General features: G+C 41.3%; 1 protein-coding gene across 1 annotated transcript in view; it reads right to left on the reverse strand.

Moving 5' to 3' along the window:
* LOC129829554 (laminin subunit alpha-5-like) overlaps positions 1–20,412 on the reverse strand; it is a 279,352-nt gene that overhangs the window by 174,264 nt on the left and 84,676 nt on the right. The window contains exons 6-10 of the mRNA XM_055891310.1: positions 3,885–4,003; positions 3,011–3,101; positions 2,575–2,709; positions 2,203–2,271; positions 1,779–1,913 (exon numbers count right to left, since the gene is read on the reverse strand). Of these exons, the coding sequence (XP_055747285.1) occupies positions 1,779–1,913; positions 2,203–2,271; positions 2,575–2,709; positions 3,011–3,101; positions 3,885–4,003 (549 nt within the window). The remainder of the gene's footprint in view (positions 1–1,778; positions 1,914–2,202; positions 2,272–2,574; positions 2,710–3,010; positions 3,102–3,884; positions 4,004–20,412) is intronic.

Genomic DNA, 20,412 nt, shown 5'->3' on the forward strand with positions numbered 1-20,412 from the left:
TTATCTAGTGTATATCTCTGTGTGTAGTTAGTGTATATTGCTGTGTGTAGTTATCTAGTGTATATCTCTGTGTGTAGTTAGTGTATATCTCTGTGTGTAGTTATCTAGTGTATATCTCTGTGTGTAGTTAGTGTATATCTCTGTGTGTAGTTATCTAGTGTATATCTCTGTGTGTAGTTAGTGTATATCTCTGTGTGTAGTTATCTAGTGTATATCTCTGTGTGTAGTTATCTAGTGTATATCTCTGTGTGTAGTTATCTAGTGTATATCTCTGTGTGTAGTTATCTAGTGTATATCTCTGTGTGTAGTTAGTGTATATCTCTGTGTGTAGTTATCTAGTGTATATCTCTGTGTGTAGTTATCTAGTGTATATCTCTGTGTGTAGTTATCTAGTGTATATCTCTGTGTGTAGTTATCTAGTGTATATCGCTGTGTGTAGTTATCTAGTGTATATCTCTGTGTGTAGTTATCTAGTGTATATCTCTGTGTGTAGTTATCTAGTGTATATCTCTGTGTGTAGTTATCTAGTGTATATCTCTGTGTGTAGTTATCTAGTGTATATCTCTGTGTGTAGTTAGTGTATATCTCTGTGTGTAGTTATCTAGTGTATATCTCTGTGTGTAGTTAGTGTATATCTCTGTGTGTAGTTATCTAGTGTATATCGCTGTGTGTAGTTATCTAGTGTATATCTCTGTGTGTAGTTATCTAGTGTATATCTCTGTGTGTAGTTATCTAGTGTATATCTCTGTGTGTAGTTATCTAGTGTATATCTCTGTGTGTAGTTATCTAGTGTATATCTCTGTGTGTAGTTAGTGTATATCTCTGTGTGTAGTTAGTGTATATCTCTGTGTGTAGTTATCTAGTGTATATCTCTGTGTGTAGTTAGTGTATATCTCTGTGTGTAGTTAGTGTATATCTCTGTGTGTAGTTATCTAGTGTATATCTCTGTGTGTAGTTAGTGTATATCGCTGTGTGTAGTTAGTGTATATCTCTGTGTGTAGTTATCTAGTGTATATCTCTGTGTGTAGTTAGTGTATATCTCTGTGTGTAGTTATCTAGTGTATATCTCTGTGTGTAGTTATCTAGTGTATATCTCTGTGTGTAGTTAGTGTATATCTCTGTGTGTAGTTATCTAGTGTATATCTCTGTGTGTAGTTAGTGTATATCTCTGTGTGTAGTTAGTGTATATCTCTGTGTGTAGTTATCTAGTGTATATCTCTGTGTGTAGTTAGTGTATATCTCTGTGTGTAGTTATCTAGTGTATATCTCTGTGTGTAGTTAGTGTATATCTCTGTGTGTAGTTATCTAGTGTATATCTCTGTGTGTAGTTATCTAGTGTATATCTCTGTGTGTAGTTATCTAGTGTATATCTCTGTGTGTAGTTATCTAGTCTATATCTCTGTGTGTAGTTAGTGTATATCGCTGTGTGTAGTTAGTGTATACCTCTGTGTGTAGTTATCTAGTGTATATCTCTGTGTGTAGTTATCTAGTGTATATCTCTGTGTGTAGTTAGTGTATATCTCTGTGTGTAGTTAGTGTATATCTCTGTGTGTAGTTATCTAGTGTATATCTCTGTGTGTAGTTATCTAGTGTATATCTCTGTGTGTAGTTATCTAGTGTATATCTCTGTGTGTAGTTATCTAGTGTATAGTCTCTCTGTGTGTAGTTAGTGTATATCTCTGTGTGTAGTTATCTAGTGTATAGTCTCTCTGTGTGTAGTTAGTGTATATCTCTGTGTGTAGTTATCTAGTGTATAGTCTCTCTGTGTGGTAACTTACCCTGGCAGTGGAGTCCGTAGTGCCCTGGTGCACAGACGTCACAGTGTTCCCCAGTGAAGCCAGGTTTACAGATACAGGTGCGCAGGTCTGGACGGCAGGAGTTTCCCTCCGTACCAGCAGCACTGCACTCACAGTCTACACAGAGAGATAGGAGACACGGTACTGTTACTGTAGCCTAGGATAGACTTGACATTGTTTGGTTCTGCTAATCACACCCCCCCCCCCATGCCTATCTCATTGCAATGCTGTAGGGTTTAATGGTCCAACACAAGCAGAGACGTGTACAACGCAGAGAAAATGATTGGTGATAAATAACACATGATACCACAGATGGAGAAAAATGAGTCTCGTCTTACGCCGTCGGTATGATTTGTACTCTCGTTTTGAATAAATTGGAGAAATTAAATATATTTAAAAGACTTACTGTTGATTTCTCCGGCAGGATTAGCTTCTCTGTTGCTATTGTTGTTGTTGTTGAGGTAGGTTTCTATGGCTGACAGAAACACACATTAAACAAGTTATAGCAGTAGTCCCCTTGAGAGAGAGTTGTTATCGATCCTGGGCTGCTGTAGGATCTGTTTCCCAAACAGAGATTAAGCCTAGTCCTAGACTAAACAGCTATTTCAATAGACATTCTCCACTGAGAATTATTTTTTGTTGTTGTCCAGGACTAGGCTAAATGTGTGTCCAGGGAAACTGTCCCTAAAGACTACTTCCTGTTTATGCCCCTACAACTTTGTACCCAAAGACCTATTTTATGAGAAGCATAACAAATGTTTACATTCGGGATACTTACGGTAGCAGTCTGGGAAGTTAATGTATCCCTCAGCACAGGAGTCACAGTTCTCTCCGGTGTAGTTGGGTTTACAGTAACAACGACCCGTCAGATCCTCACAGGTATCATCGGTGAACTCTGACTGGCACACACAGGCTGGAGTGTGCCAGTCAGAGTGGAGGAGGAGGAAGAGGAGGAGGAGGAAAAGGAGGAGGAAGAGGAGGAGGAAAAGGAGGGGGAGGAAGAAGAGGAGGCGGAAGAGGAGGAGGAAGAGGAGGAGGTGAACGAAGACAATCAACTGTATTAATCTGCTGTCAAGTGACAAACATCACTTGTTAGAAAAAATATCATCAAGACCTACGGTTATACAGCTATAACACCAAGGGACAAATCAAATATTATCTTTCAAACACACCAATCAACATGTCTTTTAGTTTGAATAATAACTGTCACTCACGGGAGCAGGCCAATGGGGAGTCCAGGGGGTGGTCAGGTGATCTGTAGTAGGTGAGGATACAGCGCTCACAGTTGACACCAGCGGTGTGATGCTGGGAGTGGAAAGCAAGATACAATGAGTCAATGGCATACGACACGGATTTAATTTAGGGGATAGTTACTGAGATTTATCTTCAAGATTACAATGGGTTAATGACATACAACACATGATTACAATGAGTCGATGACATACAACACAGGATTACGATGAGTCGATGACATACAGCACAGGATTATGATGAGTCAATGACATACAACACAGGATTACAGTGAGTCAATGACATACAACACAGGATTACAATGAGTCGATGACATACAACACAGGATTACAATGAGTCAATGACATACAACACAGGATTACAATGAGTCGATGACATACAACACAGGATTACAATGAGTCAATGACATACAACACAGGATTACAATGAGTCAATGACATACAACACAGGATTACAATGAGTCGATGACATACAACACAGGATTACAATGAGTCGATGACATACAACACAGGATTACAATGAGTCAATGACATACAACACAGGATTACAATGAGTCGATGACATACAACACAGGATTACAATGAGTCAATGACATACAACACAGGATTACACTCAGCAATGTACAGCAATGTAGATAAGGACACAGTGCAGATTAAATGGAGCCGGTGCATTGGAATAGGGAGGCTACACAAATAAATGTAATGTCTTTTGCTTAATTGATTGATACATTTATTGGTTGAACAAATGTAATTTCACTTGTCTACGCCATGTCTTTTAGCTTCTGTAATCATCTCCTACTATAAGGAGTGGGTGTTGATTAAAGGCCAGTGGTAATACCTGACACTCCATGCAGACTCCACCGCCCCTGTACTGTCCCTGGACGTTGACGCTAGCTCTCCTCCGGTCGACCTCGGGGTCGTAGTAACAGACAAACGAGTGTTGGTTACAGTTACACGCTGAAAGAAATAGAAACAGAAAATAAGGAATCACTCAACCTTATTACACAAAGACATTTCATTCATCAGAAAGTTTGAAACCAAAACAACAAAACGGACATATTAACGAATGAAACTAGAAACGCCTAGTGGCGGGCCCGGGCGCCTGCAAGCTGACTTCTGTCGTCAGTTGGAACGTGTTTCCCTCCGATACATTGGTTCGGCTGACTTCTGAGCAGTGTGTTAAGAAGCAGCGTGGCTTGGCGGGTCATGCTTCGTAAGGATCGCAACTACTAATTAAAAAAAAATTATTTAAAAAAAATAGATGAGCTACAGTGAATGAAGCAGATAACCTGGAAACAGACTGACACACAAACAAGGAAATGTAATGTGTATCAACCCACACACTGGTCTCATCCCAACCAATACTATCATTTACAGACCCGTCTCATCCCAACCAATACTATCATTTACAGACCCGTCTCATCCCAACCAATACTATCATTTACAGACCCGTCTCATCACAACCAATACTATCATTTAAAGACCCGTCTCATCACAACCAATACTATCATTTACAGACCCGTCTCATCCCAACCAAAACTATAATTTACAGACCCGTCTCATCCCAACCAAAACTATAATTTACAGACCCGTCTCATCTCAACCAAAATTATCATTTACATACCCATTTCAATTCAGTCAATTCAGGAAGTAAACAGACTTTGAGGAAGTAAACTGACCTCCTGAATTGAAATGGAATTGACCTTAACCCTGGATTTCAGGGACCTCTGATGGACCAATTTTTAACAGATGTTCTGTTGTTAAATAGTCAGAGCAGGAACTACACCAGACCATATCAACAAGACTGAACTACACCAGACCATATCAACAAGACTGACTATACCAGACCATATCAACAAGACTGAACTACACCAGACCATATCAACAAGACTGAACTACACCAGACCATATCAACAAGACTGACTATACCAGACCATATCAACAAGACTGAACTACACCAGACCATATCAACAAGACTGAATTACACCAGACCATATCAACAAGACTGAACTACACCAGACCATATCAACAAGACTGAACTACACCAGACCATATCAACAAGACTGGACCATATCAACAGGACTGGACTACACCAGACCATATCAACAAGACTGAATTACACCAGGCCATATCAACAAGACTGAACTACACCAGACCATATCAACAAGACTGAACTACACCAGACCATATCAACAAGACTGGACTACACCAGACCATATCAACAAGACTGGACCATATAAACAAGACTGGACTACACCAGACCATATTTACAAGACTGGACCATATCAACAAGACTGAACTACACCAGACCATATCAACAAGACTGGACTACACCAGACCATATCAACAAGACTGAACTACACCAGACCATATCAACAAGACTGAACTACACCAGACCATATCAACAAGACTGAACTACACCAGACCATATCAACAAGACTGAACCATATCAACAAGACTGAACTATACCAGACCATATCAACAAGACTGGACTACACCAGACCATATCAACAAGACTGAACTACACCAGACCATATCAACAAGACTGGACTACACCAGACCATATCAACAAGACTGAACTACACCAGACCATATCAACAAGACTGGACTACACCAGACCATATCAACAAGACTGGACTACACCAGACCATATCAACAAGACTGAACTACACCAGACCATATCAACAAGACTGAACTACACCAGACCATATCAACAAGACTGACTATACCAGACCATATCAACAAGACTGAACTACACCAGGCCATATCAACAAGACTGGACTACACCAGACCATATCAACAAGACTGAACTACACCAGACCATATCAACAAGACTGGACTACACCAGGCCATATCAACAAGACTGGACTACACCAGGCCATATCAACAAGACTGAACTACACCAGACCATATCAACAAGACTGAACTACAACAGACCATATCAACAAGAATGGACTACACCAGGCCATATCAACAAGACTGAACTACACCAGACCATATCAACAAGACTGGACTACACCAGACCATATCAAAAAGACTGGACTACACCAGACCATATCAACAAGACTGAACTACACCAGACCATATCAACAAGACTGGACTACACCAGACCATATCAACAAGACTGAACCACACCAGACCATATCAACAAGACTGAACCATACCAGACCATATCAACAAGACTGGACCACACCAGACCATATCAACAAGACTGAACTACACCAGACCATATCAACAAGACTGAACTACACCAGACCATATCAACAAGACTGGACCACACCAGACCATATCAACAAGACTGAACTACACCAGACCATATCAACAAGACTGAACTACACCAGACCATATCAACAAGACTGGACTACACCAGACCATATCAACAAGACTGAACCATATCAACAAGACTGAACCACACCAGACCATATCAACAAGACTGGACCATATCAACAAGACTGGACTACACCAGACCATATCAACAAGACTGGACCATATCAACAAGACTGAACTACACCAGACCATATCAACAAGACTGAACTACACCAGACCATATCAACAAGACTGAACCATATCAACAAGACTGAACCACACCAGACCATATCAACAAGACTGGACCATATCAACAAGACTGAACTACATCAGACCATATCAACAAGACTGAACCACACCAGACCATATCAACAAGACTGGACCATATCAACAAGACTGGACTACACCAGACCATATCAACAAGACTGACCCACACCAGACCATATCAACAAGACTGGACCATATCAACAAGACTGGACTACACCAGACCATATCAACAAGACTGAACTACACCAGACCATATCAACAAGACTGAACTACACCAGACCATATCAACAACACGAACTACACCAGACCATATCAACAAGACTGAACCACACCAGACCATATCAACAAGACTGAATTACACCAGACCATATCAACAAGACTGAACCACACCAGACCATATCAACAAGACTGAACCACACCAGACCATATCAACAAGACTGAACTACACCAGACCATATCAACAAGACTGAACTACACCAGACCATATCAACAAGACTGAACTACACCAGACCATATCAACAAGACTGGACTACACCAGACCATATCAACAAGACTGAACTACACCAGACCATATCAACAAGACTGAACCATATCAACAAGACTGAACTACACCAGACCATAACAACAAGACTGAACAACAGCAGACCATATCAACAAGACTGAACTACACCAGACCATATCAACAAGACTGGACTACACCAGACCATATCAACAAGACTGAACCATATCAACAAGACTGAACTACATCAGACCATATCAACAAGACTGAACTACACCAGACCATATCAACAAGACTGAACTACACCAGACCATATCAACAAGACTGACCTACACCAGACCATATCAACATGACTGAACTACACCAGACCATATCAACAAGACTGAACTACACCAGACCATATCAACAAGACTGAACTACACCAGACCATATCAACAAGACTGAACTACACCAGACCATATCAACAAGACTGAACTACACCAGACCATATCAACAAAACTGAACTACACCAGACCATATCAACAAGACTGGACTACACCAGACCATATCAACAAGACTGAACTACACCAGGCCATATCAACAAGACTGAACTACACCAGGCCATATCAACAAGACTGAACTACACCAGACTATATCAACAAGACTGAACTACACCAGACCATATCAACAAGACTGGACAACACCAGACCATATCAACAAGACTGGACTACACCAGACCGTATCAACAAGACTGAACTACACCAGACCGTATCAACAAGACTGAACTACACCTGACCGTATCAACAAGACTGAACTACACCAGACCGTATCAACAAGACTGAACTACACCAGACCGTATCAACAAGACTGAACTACACCAGACCATATCAACAAGACTGAACTACACCAGACCATATCAACAAGACTGAACTACACCAGACCACATCAACAAGACTGAACCATATCAACAAGACTGAACTACACCAGACCATATAACAAGACTGAACTACACCAGGCCATATACACAAGACTGGACTACACCAGACCATATCAACAAGACTGAACTACACCAGACCATATCAACAAGACTGAACTACACCAGACCATATCAACAAGACTGAACTACACCAGACCATATCAACAACACTGGACTACACCAGACCATATCAACAAGACTGAACTACACCAGACCATATCAACAAGACTGAACTACACCAGACCATATCAACAAGACTGAACTACACCAGACCATATCAACAAGACTGGACTACACCAGACCATATCAACAAGACTGGACTACACCAGACCATAGCAACAAGACTGAACTACACCAGACCATATCAACAAGACTGAACTACACCAGACCATATCAACAAGACTGAACTACACCAGACAATATCAACAAGACTGAACCATACCAGACCATATCAACAAGACTGAACTACACCAGACCATATCAACAAGACTGAACTACACCAGACTATATCAACAAGACTGAACTACACCAGACCATATCAACAAGACTGAACTACACCAGACCATATCAACAAGACTGAACTACACCTGACCATATCAACAAGACTGAACTACACCTGACCATATCAACAAGACTGAACTACACCAGACCATATCAACAAGACTGAACTATATCAACAAGACTGAACTACACCAGACCATATCAACAAGACTGAACTACACCAGACCATATCAACAAGACTGAACTACACCAGACCATATCAACAAGACTGAACTACACCAGACCATATCAACAAGACTGGACTACACCAGACCATATCAACAAGACTGGACTACACCAGACCATAGCAACAAGACTGAACTACACCAGACCATATCAACAAGACTGAACTATACCAGACCATATCAACAAGACTGAACTACACCAGACCATATCAACAAGACTGAACTACACCAGACCATATCAACAAGACTGAACTACACCAGACCATATCAACAAGACTGAACTACACCAGACCATATCAACAAGACTGAACTATATCAGACCATATCAACAAGACTGAACTACACCAGACCATATCAACAAGACTGAACTACACCAGACCATATCAACAAGACTGGACTACGCCAGACCATATCAACAAGACTGGACTACACCAGACCATATCAACAAGACTGAACTACACCAGACCGTATCAACAAGACTGAACTACACCAGACCGTATCAACAAGACTGAACTACACCAGACCGTATCAACAAGACTGAACTACACCAGACCGTATCAAGAAGACTGAACTACACCAGACAATATCAACAAGACTGAACTACACCAGACCATATCAACAAGACTGAACTACACCAGACCATATCAACAAGACTGAACTACACCAGACCATATCAACAAGACTGAACTACACCAGACCACATCAACAAGACTGAACCATATCAACAAGACTGAACTACACCAGACCATATAACAAGACTGAACTACACCAGGCCATATACACAAGACTGGACTACACCAGACCATATCAACAAGACTGAACTACACCAGACCATATAACAAGACTGAACTACACCAGGCCATATACACAAGACTGGACTACACCAGACCATATCAACAAGACTGAACTACACCAGACCATATCAACAAGACTGAACTACACCAGACCATATCAACAAGACTGAACTACACCAGACCATTACAACAAGACTGGACTACACCAGACCATATCAACAAGACTGAACTACACCAGACCATATCAACAAGACTGAACTACACCAGACCATATCAACAAGACTGAACAACACCAGACCATATCAACAAGACTGGACTACACCAGACCATATCAACAAGACTGGACTACACCAGACCATAGCAACAAGACTGAACTACACCAGACCATATCAACAAGACTGAACTACACCAGACCATATCAACAAGACTGAACTACACCAGACAATATCAACAAGACTGAACCATACCAGACCATATCAACAAGACTGAACTACACCAGACCATATCAACAAGACTGAACTACACCAGACTATATCAACAAGACTGAACTACACCAGACCATATCAACAAGACTGAACTACACCAGACCATATCAACAAGACTGAACTACACCTGACCATATCAACAAGACTGAACTACACCAGACCATATCAACAAGACTGAACCATATCAACAAGACTGAACTACACCAGACCATATCAACAAGACTGAACTACACCAGACCATATCAACAAGACTGAACTACACCAGACCATATCAACAAGACTGAACTACACCAGACCATATCAACAAGACTGGACTACACCAGACCATATCAACAAGACTGGACTACACCAGACCATAGCAACAAGACTGAACTACACCAGACCATATCAACAAGACTGAACTACACCAGACCATATCAACAAGACTGAACTAAACCAGACCATATCAACAAGACTGAACTACACCAGACCATATCAACAAGACTGAACTACACCAGACCATATCAACAAGACTGAACTACACCAGACCATATCAACAAGACTGAACTATATCAGACCATATCAACAAGACTGAACTACATCAGAACATATCAACAAGACTGAACTACACCAGACCATATCAAAAAGACTGAACTACACCAGACCATATCAACAAGACTGAAATACACCAGACCATATCAACAAGACTGAACTACACCAGACCATATCAACAAGACTGAACTACACCAGACCATATCAACAAGACTGAACTACACCAGACCATATCAACAAGACTGAACCATACCAGACCATATCAACAAGACTGAACTATACCAGACCATATCAACAAGACTGAACTACACCAGACCATATAACAAGACTGAACTACACCAGGCCATATACACAAGACTGGACTACACCAGACCATATCAACAAGACTGAACTACACCAGACCATATCAACAAGACTGAACTACACCAGACCATATCAACAAGACTGAACTACACCAGACCATTACAACAAGACTGGACTACACCAGACCATATCAACAAGACTGAACTACACCAGACCATATCAACAAGACTGAACTACACCAGACCATATCAACAAGACTGAACAACACCAGACCATATCAACAAGACTGGACTACACCAGACCATATCAACAAGACTGGACTACACCAGACCATAGCAACAAGACTGAACTACACCAGACCATATCAACAAGACTGAACTACACCAGACCATATCAACAAGACTGAACTACACCAGACAATATCAACAAGACTGAACCATACCAGACCATATCAACAAGACTGAACTACACCAGACCATATCAACAAGACTGAACTACACCAGACTATATCAACAAGACTGAACTACACCAGACCATATCAACAAGACTGAACTACACCAGACCATATCAACAAGACTGAACTACACCTGACCATATCAACAAGACTGAACTACACCAGACCATATCAACAAGACTGAACCATATCAACAAGACTGAACTACACCAGACCATATCAACAAGACTGAACTACACCAGACCATATCAACAAGACTGAACTACACCAGACCATATCAACAAGACTGAACTACACCAGACCATATCAACAAGACTGGACTACACCAGACCATATCAACAAGACTGGACTACACCAGACCATAGCAACAAGACTGAACTACACCAGACCATATCAACAAGACTGAACTACACCAGACCATATCAACAAGACTGAACTACACCAGACCATATCAACAAGACTGAACTACACCAGACCATATCAACAAGACTGAACTACACCAGACCATATCAACAAGACTGAACTACACCAGACCATATCAACAAGACTGAACTACATCAGACCATATCAACAAGACTGAACTACATCAGAACATATCAACAAGACTGAACTACACCAGACCATATCAAAAAGACTGAACTACACCAGACCATATCAACAAGACTGAAATACACCAGACCATATCAACAAGACTGAACTACACCAGACCATATCAACAAGACTGAACTACACCAGACCATATCAACAAGACTGAACTACACCAGACCATATCAACAAGACTGAACCATACCAGACCATATCAACAAGACTGAACTATACCAGACCATATCAACAAGACTGAACTACACCAGACCATATCAACAAGACTGAACTACACCTGACCATATCAACAAGACTGAACTACACCAGACCATATAAACAAGACTGAACCATATCAACAAGACTGAACTACACCAGACCATATCAACAAGACTGAACTACACCAGACCATATCAACAAGACTGGACTACACCAGACCATATCAACAAGACTGGACTACACCAGACCATATCAACAAGACTGAACTACACCAGACCATATCAACAAGACTGAACTACACCAGACCATATCAACAAGACTGGACTACACCAGACCATATCAACAAGACTGGACTACACCAGACCATATCAACAAGACTGAACTACACCAGACCATATCAACAAGACTGAACTACACCAGACCATATCAACAAGACTGAACTACACCAGACCATTTCAACAAGACTGAACTACACCAGACCATATCAACAAGACTGAACTACACCAGACCATATCAACAAGACTGAACTACACCAGACCTTATCAACAAGACTGGACTACACCAGACCATATCAACAAGACTGAACTACACCAGACCATAACAACAAGACTGAACTACACCAGACCATATCAACAAGACTGAACTACACCAGACCATATCAACAAGACTGGACTACACCAGACCATATCAACAAGACTGAACCATATCAACAAGACTGAACTACACCAGACCATATCAACAAGACTGAACTACACCAGACCATATCAACAAGACTGAACTACACCAGACCATATCAACAAGACTGAACTATACCAGACCATATCAACAAGACTGACCTACACCAGACCATATCAACAAGACTGAACTACACCAGACCATATAAACAAGACTGGACTACACCAGACCATATCAACAAGACTGAACCATAATAACAAGACTGAACTACACCAGACCATATCAACAAGACTGAACTACACCAGACCATATCAACAAGACTGAACTACACCAGACCATATCAACAAGACTGAACTACACCAGACCATATCAACAAGACTGAACTACACCAGACCATATCAACAAGACTGACCTACACCAGACCATATCAACAAGACTGAACTACACCAGACCATATCAACAAGACTGAACTACACCAGACCATATCAACAAGGCTGAACTACACCAGACCATATCAACAAAACTGAACTACACCAGACCATATCAACAAGACTGGACTACACCAGACCATATCAACAAGACTGAACTACACCAGGCCATATCAACAAGACTGAACTACACCAGACCATATCAACAAGACTGAACTACACCAGACCATATCAACAAGACTGGACTACACCAGACCATATCAACAAGACTGGACTACACCAGACCATATCAACAAGACTGAACTACACCAGACCGTATCAACAAGACTGAACTACACCAGACCGTATCAACAAGACTGAACTACACCAGACCATATCAACAAGACTGAACTACACCAGACCATATCAACAAGACTGAACTACACCAGACCATATCAACAAGACTGAACTACACCAGACCACATCAACAAGACTGAACCATATCAACAAGACTGAACTACACCAGACCATATAACAAGACTGAACTACACCAGGCCATATACACAAGACTGGACTACACCAGACCATATCAACAAGACTGAACTACACCAGACCATATCAACAAGACTGAACTACACCAGACCATATCAACAAGACTGGACTACCCCAGACCATATCAACAAGACTGAACTACACCAGACCATATCAACAAGACTGAACTACACCAGACCATATCAACAAGACTGAACTACACCAGACCATATCAACAAGACTGGACTACACCAGACCATATCAACAAGACTGGACTACACCAGATCATAGCAACAAGACTGAACTACACCAGACCATATCAACAAGACTGAACTACACCAGACCATATCAACAAGACTGAACTACACCAGACAATATCAACAAGACTGAACCATACCAGACCATATCAACAAGACTGAACTACACCAGACCATATCAACAAGACTGAACTACACCAGACTATATCAACAAGACTGAACTACACCAGACCATATCAACAAGACTGAACTACACCAGACCATATCAACAAGACTGAACTACACCTGACCATATCAACAAGACTGAACTACACCAGACCATATCAACTAGACTGAACCATATCAACAAGACTGAACTACACCAGACCATATCAACAAGACTGAACTACACCAGACCATATCAACAAGACTGAACTACACCAGACCATATCAACAAGACTGAACTACACCAGACCATATCAACAAGACTGACCTACACCAGACCATATCAACAAGACTGAACTACACCAGACCATATCAACAAGACTGAACTACACCAGACCATATCAACAAGACTGAACTACACCAGACCATATCAACAAGACTGAACTACACCAGACCATATCAACAAGACTGAACTACACCAGACCAAATCAACAAGACTGAACTACACAAGACCATATCAACAAGACTGAACTACACCAGACCATATCAACAAGACTGAACTACACCAGACCATATCAACAAGACTGAACTACACCAGGCCATATCAACAAGACTGAACTACACCAGACCATATCAACAAGACTGAACTACACCAGACCATATCAACAAGACTGGACTACACCAGACCATATCAACAAGACTGGACTACACCAGCCCATATCAACAAGACTGAACTACACCAGACCATATCAACAAGACTGAACTACACCAGACCATATCAACAAGACTGAACTACACCAGACCATATCAACAAGACTGAACTACACCAGACCATATCAACAAGACTGAACTACACCAGAACATATCAACAAGACTGAACTACACCAGACCATATCAACAAGACTGAACTACACCAGACCATATCAACAAGACTGAACTACACCAGACCATATCAACAAGACTGAACTACACCAGACCATATCAACAAGACTGAACTACACCAGACCATATCAACAAGACTGAACTACACCAGACCATATCAACAAGACTGAACCATATCAACAAGACTGAACTACACCAGACCATATCAACAAGACTGAACTACACCAGGCCATATCAACAAGACTGGACTACACCAGACCATATCAACAAGACTGAACTACACCAGACCATATCAACAAGACTGAACTACACCAGACCATATCAACAAGACTGAACTACACCAGACCATATCAACAAGACTGGACTACACCAGACCATATCAACAAGACTGAACCATATCAACAAGACTGAACTACACCAGACCATATCAACAAGACTGAACTACACCAGACCATATCAACAAGACTGAACCATACCAGACCATATCAACAAGACTAAACTATACCAGACCATATCAACAAGACTGAACTACACCAGACCATATCAACAAGACTGAACTACACCTGACCATATCAACAAGACTGAACTACACCAGACCACATCAACAAGACTGAACCATATCAACAAGACTGAACTACACCAGACCATATAACAAGACTGAACTACACCAGGCCATATACACAAGACTGGACTACACCAGACCATATCAACAAGACTGAACTACACCAGACCATATCAACAAGACTGAACTACACCAGACCATATCAACAAGACTGGACTACACCAGACCATAGCAACAAGACTGAACTACACCAGACCATATCAACAAGACTGAACTACACCAGACCATATCAACAAGACTGAACTACACCAGACCATATCAACAAGACTGAACTACACCAGACCACATCAACAAGACTGAACCATATCAACAAGACTGAACTACACCAGACCATATAACAAGACTGAACTACACCAGGCCATATACACAAGACTGGACTACACCAGACCATATCAACAAGACTGAACTACACCAGACCATATCAACAAGACTGAACTACACCAGACCATATCAACAAGACTGAACTACACCAGACCATATCAACAAGACTGGACTACACCAGACCATATCAACAAGACTGAACTACACCAGACCATATCAACAAGACTGAACTACACCAGACTATATCAACAAGACTGAACTACACCAGACCATATCAACAAGACTGGACTACACCAGACCATATCAACAAGACTGGACTACACCAGATCATAGCAACAAGACTGAACTACACCAGACCATATCAACAAGACTGAACTACACCAGACAATATCAACAAGACTGAACCATACCAGACCATATCAACAAGACTGAACTACACCAGACAATATCAACAAGACTGAACCATACCAGACCATAGCAACAAGACTGAACTACACCAGACCATATCAACAAGACTGAACTACACCAGACCATATCAACAAGACTGAACTACACCAGACCATATCAACAAGACTGAACCATACCAGACCATATCAACAAGACTGAACTACACCAGACCACATCAACAAGACTGAACCATATCAACAAGACTGAACTACACCAGACCATATAACAAGACTGAACTACACCAGGCCATATACACAAGACTGGACTACACCAGACCATATCAACAAGACTGAACTACACCAGACCATATCAACAAGACTGAACTACACCAGACCATATCAACAAGACTGAACTACACCAGACCATATCAACAAGACTGGACTACACCAGACCATATCAACAAGACTGAACTACACCAGACCATATCAACAAGACTGAACTACACCAGACTATATCAACAAGACTGAACTACACCAGACCATATCAACAAGACTGGACTACACCAGACCATATCAACAAGACTGGACTACACCAGATCATAGCAACAAGACTGAACTACACCAGACCATATCAACAAGACTGAACTACACCAGACAATATCAACAAGACTGAACCATACCAGACCATATCAACAAGACTGAACTACACCAGACCATATCAACAAGACTGAACTACACCAGACTATATCAACAAGACTGAACTACACCAGACCATATCAACAAGACTGAACTACACCAGACCATATCAACAAAACTGAACTACACCTGACCATATCAACAAGACTGAACTACACCAGACCATATCAACAAGACTGAACCATATCAACAAGACTGAACTACACCAGACCATATCAACAAGACTGAACTACACCAGACCATATCAACAAGACTGAACTACACCAGACCATATCAACAAGACTGAACTACACCAGACCATATCAACAAGACTGACCTACACCAGACCATATCAACAAGACTGAACTACACCAGACAATATCAACAAGACTGAACCATACCAGACCATATCAACAAGACTGAACTACACCAGACCATATCAACAAGACTGAACTACACCAGACTATATCAACAAGACTGAACTACACCAGACCATATCAACAAGACTGAACTACACCAGACCATATCAACAAGACTGAACTACACCTGACCATATCAACAAGACTGAACTACACCAGACCATATCAACAAGACTGAACCATATCAACAAGACTGAACTACACCAGACCATATAAACAAGACTGAACTACACCAGACCATATCAACAAGACTGAACTACACCAGACCATATCAACAAGACTGAACCATATCAACAAGACTGAACTACACCAGACCATATAAACAAGACTGAACTACACCAGACCATATCAACAAGACTGAACTACACCAGACCATATCAACAAGACTGAACTACACCAGACCAAGTCAACAAGACTGAACTACACAAGACCATATCAACAAGACTGAACTACACCAGACCATATCAACAAGACTGAACTACACCAGACCATATCAACAAGACTGAACTACACCAGGCCATATCAACAAGACTGAACTACACCAGACCATATCAACAAGACTGAACTACACCAGACCATATCAACAAGACTGGACTACACCAGCCCATATCAACAAGACTGGACTACACCAGCCCATATCAACAAGACTGAACTACACCAGACCATATCAACAAGACTGAACTACACCAGACCATATCAACAAGACTGAACTACACCAGACCATATCAACAAGACTGAACTACACCAGACCATATCAACAATACTGAACTACACCAGAACATATCAACAAGACTGAACTACACCAGACCATATCAACAAGACTGAACTACACCAGACCATATCAACAAGACTGAACTACACCAGCCCATATCAACAAGACTGAACTACACCAGACCATATCAACAAGACTGAACTACACCAGACCATATCAACAAGACTGAACTACACCAGACCATATCAACAAGACTGAACCATATCAACAAGACTGAACTACACCAGACCATATCAACAAGACTGAACTACACCAGGCCATATCAACAAGACTGGACTACACCAGACCATATCAACAAGACTGAACTACACCAGACCATATCAACAAGACTGAACTACACCAGACCATATCAACAAGACTGAACTACACCAGACCATATCAACAAGACTGGACTACACCAGACCATATCAACAAGACTGAACCATATCAACAAGACTGAACTACACCAGACCATATCAACAAGACTGAACTACACCAGACCATATCAACAAGAATGAACCATACCAGACCATATCAACAAGACTAAACTATACCAGACCATATCAACAAGACTGAACTACACCAGACCATATCAACAAGACTGAACTACACCTGACCATATCAACAAGACTGAACTACACCAGACCATATCAACAAGACTGAACCATATCAACAAGACTGAACTACACCAGACCATATCAACAAGACTGAACTACACCAGACCATATCAACAAGACTGAACTACACCAGACCATATCAACAAGACTGAACTACACCAGATCATATCAACAAGACTGAACTACACCAGACCATATCAACAAGACTGACCTACACCAGACCATATCAACAAGACTGACCTACACCAGACCATATCAACAAGACTGAACTACACGAGACCATATCAACAAGACTGGACTACACCAGACCATATCAATAAGACTGGACTACACCAGACCATATCAACAAGACTGAACTACACCAGACCATATCAACAAGACTGAACTACACCAGACCATATCAACAAGACTGAACTACACCAGACCATATCAACAAGACTGGACTACACCAGACCATATCAACAAGACTGGACTACACCAGACCATAGCAACAAGACTGAACTACACCAGACCATATCAACAAGACTGAACTACACCAGACCATATCAACAAGACTGAACTACACCAGACCATATCAACAAGACTGAACCATACCAGACCATATCAACAAGACTGAACTACACCAGACCATATCAACAAGACTGAACTACACCAGACCATATCAACAAGACTGAACCATATCAACAAGACTGAACTACACCAGACCATATCAACAAGACTGAACTACACCAGACCATATCAACAAGACTGAACTACACCAGACCATATCAACAAGACTGAACTACACCAGATCATATCAACAAGACTGAACTACACCAGACCATATCAACAAGACTGACCTACACCAGACCATATCAACAAGACTGACCTACACCAGACCATATCAACAAGACTGAACTACACGAGACCATATCAACAAGACTGGACTACACCAGACCATATCAACAAGACTGAACTACACCAGACCATATCAACAAGACTGAACTACACCAGACCATATCAACAAGACTGAACTACACCAGACCATATCAACAAGACTGAACTACACCAGACCATATCAACAAGACTGAACTACACCAGACCATGTCAACAAGACTGAACTACACCAGACCATATCAACAAGACTGAACTACACCAGACCATATCAACAAGACTGAACTACACCAGACCATATCAACAAGACTGAACTACACCAGACCATATAACAAGACTGAACTACACCAGGCCATATACACAAGACTGGACTACACCAGACCATATCAACAAGACTGAACTACACCAGACCATATCAACAAGACTGAACTACACCAGACCATATCAACAAGACTGAACTACACCAGACCATATCAACAAGACTGGACTACACCAGACCATATCAACAAGACTGAACTACACCAGACCATATCAACAAGACTGAACTACACCAGACCATATCAACAAGACTGAACTACACCCGACCATATCAACAAGACTGGACTACACCAGACCATATCAACAAGACTGGACTACACCAGATCATAGCAACAAGACTGAACTACACCAGACCATATCAACAAGACTGA

Source organism: Salvelinus fontinalis, chromosome 31 (genome assembly GCF_029448725.1).
Source record: "Salvelinus fontinalis isolate EN_2023a chromosome 31, ASM2944872v1, whole genome shotgun sequence".
NCBI classification, from domain to species: Eukaryota; Metazoa; Chordata; class Actinopteri; order Salmoniformes; family Salmonidae; genus Salvelinus; species Salvelinus fontinalis.